Genomic DNA, 7,385 nt, shown 5'->3' on the forward strand with positions numbered 1-7,385 from the left:
CCATAATGATTCTATGATTCTATAATTCCAATAGATTACTGAATTAACAAATGACCTGCCATCCCATCGGTTTTTGTTTTGAAAGGAGATTCCCAGATAATTGCTTTTAGGTAACTAGGTGCAATAAGGCACAGGCTTTAAAAATCTATCTGTCCAGTGAGGCCTCTCCAAAAAGTTTTCTTTTTCCTTTCATTGCACCTAAGGCTGTATTTTTCTTCCATTTATCAGTCTCTTCCTATAGTATTTAAACTGAATGTCGTTACCAAGATCTCCACAGTTTTTGACAAAGCATTGTGTAAGCACTCCTTTAAAACAAAAAACAACAGTTGTGTAGATAGATTTGTAGGCAAGTACACAGGAAAAACACTTGTAAAACTAGGCAAATACTGTGGAGGGTTATACAGTAGATAGGCTTGAAAATAATTAGCAAATTGCTAAACATCACAACATTCGTCTACTATTAGATTATAATACACTTACTCAGGACTGGTAGAGCTTTGCCCACTGAGATGGTTGCAGTTTTCATACCCACACTGGTATTCCTACGTAGTATTTAAAATTATTCTCTTACAATCAGAATAGATTAATTGATTTCTGTATAATGAAGACACACATCTGAAATATATTTAGATTTTTTTCTTTTAAGTTGTGATTCAAGATAACAACAAATACATTTCCACATCTTCATAAGCAATGTTGTTCATTTGACAACACATTACTATTCCCTACTTCAGAAACAGGGAAGAAAAATAAAGAAGGTTTTACCTGAGGTTGGTAGCTGTTGAGAAACATGGAAGATGGCAGCTTTTTCTCCAAAATGTTAGTGTAAGAGAGGAAGGAAGAGGACAATAAATAGAATGATAGCAACACATTCCATATTCCTTACTGAACTTCATACAGTGTTCTAGTTGGCTCCAGTGTTTAGCAAATTGAAGGAGGACAAAAAGGGTTAAAGCTAATTATAAAGCGGTCTTTGATGCCACAGTATGCTAGTGAAAAGAGAATTAGCACATTATGCTTTGACATAGAAAGTCACGGTTCCCCTAATAACAGTCAAAGGCGGGTTTATTACTGCTTTGCATATCTTTAAGGAATTAAATTACCAGCAATCTATAATTACATTCCTTTGTGCTTTGCTCATCTCAAACCTACATCCGTCAGGTTCTTAGTATTTTCCTCATTTTTTCAGCTTAACTACAAAAAGAGGAGACTATTTCAATCCAGCTACCTAGAATGATCCAGAACTATCCTTCACTTAATCACAAGAGCATCTACCCAGGCCTAATGATCATCTCCCCAACAGGCCCTGTAACTGTGAACAACAATCTAACATACCAAAACAGGAGTTAGTATCTTCAAGATAAAATAGATAGGAATATTACTTAATAAATCTAATTTAAATGTTACAGCATTTAACTAAACAACATTGATATGAATATGAATGATCCTTAAAAGAAGGAAAAAAAAAATATCATTTTATAATATATATTCTTCTGTATATTTCTAGGTATCTTAAAATGGGCATAGACTTCTGTACCTCTTTGATTGTTCTTTTTCTAGCTGACACAGAAATGTCACCAGTGGGCAAGCTAACAAGCACAGAAGTAACAGGAAAGAGAGTCAGGTATATTCCCAAGTGGTTGGCCTTCCTTAGCCGAGAGGAATATATACCCAGCTGCCTCTGTTGTTTGAATTACTCTCAGTGCACCTAAACGGCTGAGAAATTGCAGTGAGGTAACAAAGTTACAAAACTGTAGTAAGCATTGATCACACCCATCCAAACAACGCAAACTTCTTATTCCATTTTAAGGAAGAGTGTGTCTGGTTCCTGTGTTACTAATTCTACTGTGTTGTCTATTTCTCAGTAGGTTTCCAGCCTCTCAGAAGAGTATTAAAATGGTATTTGAAAATTTCCCAACTTTCCTGTTTACAGTTTCAACTTCACGTAAATGAAGTGTATTGCTATGGAACAATTATAGATTGCTATCAAGTTCTATTTTTTCCCTGCATGGGAGGAAATTACAAAGCTCTTAGATCTTGAACCAAAAGCTAAGTGGGGTTTTTTTCATGTCTCCTCTGCAGACAAGCCCGGTCCTCCTCAGACTATAAAGCTTGTAGATGTTTGGGGATTTAACGCAGCCTTGGAGTGGACACCTCCACAAAATGACGGCAATGCACAGATCTTGGGCTACACAGTCCAGAAAGCTGACAAAAAGACAATGGTAAGAAATAGCACTGAGTCAGTGACTTGGTATGGAGTTTAAACTACTCCTTGCTCTGGGAACACAAAGACTGAGAGAAACAGCTGAATTCGTGACTGTCGGTTGTGTGTCCAAGCTGTCCTGTGGTATATCAGAGGCAGTTAAACATTGAAGAATAGAATCTAAAAAGAACCAAAAGGCTAAGTGTAGAACTGTATAAAATACCCAGTAGAAAATGTAAAAAGAGAGACCTAGGCTGTCCCATGTCTGGCGGTGACTGAACAGATAGCTCTACTTGGAAGGTGGAATTATATTTTTTATTCGGAATTATAATTTTCATAAATGCAGGGAAAAACTGAAGGGGAGGGAAGAAGAGTTAGACTTGAACTCATATGCTGGGCATACCAGGGTATATACTGCGAGAGGTATGTATGCCAATCAGACTGGAAAACCTCTTTCTCATGGAAGTCCCCATCAAGTAGTCATTTCCTGAGGACACATCCTGTATTAGATTCCCCAGATATGAGTAAGGCTAAAATTTAAAGAGGTTTTTTTTCCTCAAAATGCAAGTATTCATACATCTATCACACCAGCCAGAAAATAAAAGAAAATAGATCAGCTGACCTTCACAGAAAGCAACGTAATATTCATTTTGCAGGCTAGTGTTAAATACCTGTCTACCTGTCTTTTCCTTGTAGCAAGAAGGATCTCTGCATACCAAAACTAGCACCATGTCTGACCTCTCATAGCATTTTTCTAAACAGTATAGTCTTGTTACAGGAATGGTATACTGTTTTTGATCACTATCGTCGCACAAACTGTATAGTGTCAGACCTGATTATGGGAAATGAGTATTTTTTTCGAATCTTCAGTGAAAATTTGTGTGGATTGAGTGAAACTGCTGCAACCACCAAAAACCCTGCCTATATCCAAAAAACAGGTAACATATTCATCACAAAAGCCACTAACTACCAGAAGTAATGCATTGGTAAATGGAAAATACAGTATTACTAGATGCACCACTAGAGATATTTTCACTACTTAGTAGCCAGCACTTATTACTAAAGTATTTTAGCATCAAGAGCCCTTATCTAGGCAGATCTCCTGTACTAACATGAACATGTGTTCAAAAATATTTAATCACATCGTCTTCCTAAACTATATTATTTTAAGAAAATAATATAACTGGGGGGCTATATTTACATTCTGGGGTTAAAAGTTTAAGATGTCTGTGGTGAAGACTTCCCCTGCAGACATATGGCTTTCATATTTTTACAGAAGCTGAAAACCCATGGTTGCCAGGACCTTTTACTTTAACTAAAGCATGAAACATGAGATATGGTTTTAAGTGAAGTGAATCTAAGGATTTGTTATATCAAAATGCCATAGCTTTGAAGCTTCTCTAGATCATACAGGCAAATTAAATGACAAATAGATTGTATACAAGTCAACACAATTGAAAACACAGTTCTTACTCTTTTCTTTCTTTGAATTGCAGGCACCCCTTATAAGCCACCTAGTTACAAAGAACATGACTTCTCCGAACCTCCTAAATTCACTCACCCTTTAGTAAACCGTTCTGTGATTGCAGGATACAACACCACACTCAGCTGTGCTGTAAGAGGAATCCCCAAGGTACAGATTACATCAGTTGTCATTGATACTGTTGCAACAAGCCAAGATGCTGCCTTAGAATTCATGCCAGTTCAGTGTGACTGGAGTGTAGCGTGACTATACTAAGAAAAAGTAAAGGTCATCCAATTATCTCCCACCTCACTCATAACTGACGCTTAACCAGAATGCATGGTGCAAGCATTTGTGTGGTTGTGCACAGAACCAGTGGGGCAATACAGTACAGGAGACAGAGGAAAGGAGAGTCATTACTTATGGTAACACCACACCACTGAAAGTGTACCATGTGTACATAAAATCTACCCACTGAAGAAAGTAAACAACAACAAATATCTTCTCACAATGTATATTTTGTTCTCTTCAGTCTTTCAAGAAAACAACAGCTAATGCAATGTACTGTTCCATTAACCTAAGTGATACATAGGAACACTAGTCTTTCTGTTACATCAGTATGTCCACATAACTTTTTGAGAGTTTCAGTTATTTTGCAAAATTAACTAGAGTAAGACCTGCTGTCATGTGTGAAGTTTTGGGCTTTTTATTTTTTTAAATCTCACAGGAATATTTTCTCAGTCTAAATATATTTGTTGAAGTCTCTTCAAAGAGTACAAAAAGACGTATTTTCTTGTTAGTCAGGAACAAGCAGTAAAAACCGTATCTGCTAGGAGCTAAATTTAGGTTTCTCAAAAAAGGGAAATAGGCTTCTTTTTCTGCAGCGTAGGAATTTACCATATTATGACATAATCTTGTCATAAATTTAAATTAGTACAATCACCAAAAAATGCAGTACCCTTTTCCCTTCCCCTTCTGGCTGCTTATTTCCAACTCCTCTCCCTTCCTCATGCCTGCACAAGGATCTGATAGTTACATAGCAAAAAATGTAAGACAATTGCTCAAAGTTCAAATTAACTCAAAAAAAAGACGTAGCCTTAATGCAATCATTTGCTGCAGTTCATTGGATGAAAAAAGAGCTCCAGACAAAACTCAAATATAAAAAGGAAGCATACCCACACAAATAGCTGCAAAAGAACAAGAACATTATAGAAGAAATACCAGTGACTGTAAGCAAAATCCATCCTCCAGTAGCTGCCTCAACTGAGATTCATCATGAAATGACAGTGTAATGATATCCCCTCTTGGTTAACTGACCTTTTTGTGCATCTGTATCTACTTAATTCATTCCCATGGTTTTAAGAAGATTTTAAGACAAATTGCATATTTTACAGCTGTTAAATACAGTAGTCGCAGGCTTTTGAATGTGAGCACGCTAGCTCTTCCTTCCACATTAGCCTGAAGGATACAAGTAGTCCTCATCCTTCAATACACCTAATACTCTTAAAGCAGCTTTTCCAGACACATTTCTGTACTTGCATTGCCCAAATTAACCTTAACAAAACGTTTCTGTACCTACTGCAGAACTCTGCAACAGGTCTTTGTCATAGAAAGTAGCTTATGTTGATAGATCTTCCCAATTCTGAATAACTATAGGTTATCAAGCATACCTCAGATATGATCTGTATGGCATGAAAAAGTTACCACTTCAGGCAAATCCAATATTCAGGCCCTGGTAGTAGTATTGAAATAAAAGACTTATACCCAGAAGGATGAAGAGGCTATAGAAAAAGAAGCAAAAAAATTTGAGGCAGGAAAAAATGCAGCTGATATCTTTAAAGAAAATTAAGCCTGGCAACTGGGATGCACTGAATGCTATATCACAGGTCAAAGCCACAAGTGATGCAGTAGATTTCAATGCACTCTGTAAAACAGCGCAGTAGGTTTGGGGTTTTTTTAATGGGTGAAGAAACAGAAGATGTTGATTCTGAAAGCAAAACAGATGAATGCAGAGCTTGGTCTACTCTTTAAAGCCTGTTTCTTCACTATATATACTAACAAGCTTGAAATAAACAAAAGCAGTTTTGCTTGATATCAGAGTTTTCATTTTCAAAATTTTATTTATAAAAATTAAAGGCAGCTGCCAGAAACAAAATACAATGGCTTGAAATGGTACAGAGCCAATCACTTTATTGCTCAGCTGAAGCCAACAGGAACTTTATTTTTAAATTCCTGAAGTTGCTCAAGATATGCTAAATGGTTTGGAAAATCCTTTCCCAGCCCAAACCTTGGCATCCCAAGTTGGCCACCCAACATACATGGGCCTTTATGTCACTTCTGCTCTAATAATCTGTGAGGTTTAATTCCCCTTCTGTAAGATACTTGAAGCATTCAAATATATTTCAATAAGAACAATTAAATAACTCCTGAAGGAACGAATTTGCGGCTGCTTTGTAGGGGTTTTTTAAAAATTGCAATAAAATAGAGTACAGACCTACATTCTCTACATGCTGTTTGAAAGTTAAAGAAAATACTGAACATTTGAATTAGTTTCATGAGTTTGTACTGAATGAAGAGAGGTTCCTTGAAAAACTGACACCGCTGTGTAATATATAGCCCTCATAATGCATAAACCTTTAAGGGCTAAATTAAAGCTGTAAGATGAGCCATAGGTCTTCCATTTTCTACCTTCTATTTTAAAATTCTTCTTTTCTGTTCTTCAGCCAAAGATATTCTGGTACAAAAATAAAATGGATCTCTCTGGGGATGCCAAATACCGCATGTTCAGTAAACAGGGTGTGTTGACCCTGGAGATCCGGAAACCCACTCCGTTTGATGGTGGCTGTTATACCTGTAAAGCTGTTAATGAGTGTGGTGAAGCTGAAATAGAGTGCAGACTGGATGTCAGAGGTAATCAGATGAATCTTATGGATAACACTGATACTGCAATGAAGAAAGAGTAACAGATAGCTTAAAAAAATAATCATAGTTCCCCTTTATCTAACCCTGACTTCTTTGGTGGTATATAAAGAATTTGTTAATCACATGCAACAGCAAGATTGCTTTTTTTATTCTAAACTGTTAGGATAAAATTAAGGTACATGCTAGGTAATACAGGTCTGAAGGTGGACGACAATTATGCTTATAACAATATTTCTAGAGAAGATACTTAGCACCAGAGTGGAGGTCTAGCTACAAACACTGCATTGTGGATAAATTTATTATCCTTTGCGCCATACTCCGTAATCAAAAGTTTTAAATTAAGTCATTAGCCGTTAGACATATGTAAAAGGTAGTGCATACTACATCACAAACATTTTTCAAACACTAATATTCTATTTTGTTTGTCAGAAGGGCCAGGAAAAAAGTCTCACGTTTACAACACCGTAAGATATATTGACTAAATATTTTTGGTAAAGCTGCTACTAGTGTATCTATTTGTCAGTAAGAACCTATATAGCACCACGTTACATGCCTATGAAAATGGGAAAGAGCTGTGAAAGTGACCTGCATAACAGCCATTGATGGAGATCCATCTCCAGCACAGCAACTCTGAAGGTATTTCTACCCAGCAGAGAATTCGGTATTCTACTCAGTGCTAAGTCAGGAATGTGTACACAGTACACCTCGCAGTGCTGGGCATTGATATCCTCACTGGGATCTTGGCAGCAAGCGATTTAAGCAATTAGTATGATGACGAACTCAGACTAAGAACTCTGA

The 7,385-nt window shown here is 36.8% G+C and overlaps 1 protein-coding gene across 1 annotated transcript; it reads left to right on the forward strand.

Annotated features, from left to right (window-relative positions):
- Positions 1-2,082: 2,082 nt before the first annotated feature.
- On the forward strand, positions 2,083-6,575 carry LOC104159386 (myosin-binding protein C, cardiac-type-like; the record flags this gene model as incomplete). Its single annotated transcript, XM_009697281.1, has 4 exons — positions 2,083-2,222; positions 2,982-3,141; positions 3,700-3,836; positions 6,389-6,575. Coding segments are annotated over 4 exons (624 nt in total), but the record flags the coding sequence as incomplete, so codon positions are not given.
- Positions 6,576-7,385: the final 810 nt, after the last annotated feature.

Source organism: Cariama cristata, unplaced genomic scaffold, assembly GCF_000690535.1.
Source record: "Cariama cristata isolate BGI_N322 unplaced genomic scaffold, ASM69053v1 scaffold5623, whole genome shotgun sequence".
Lineage (NCBI taxonomy): Eukaryota > Metazoa > Chordata > Aves > Cariamiformes > Cariamidae > Cariama > Cariama cristata.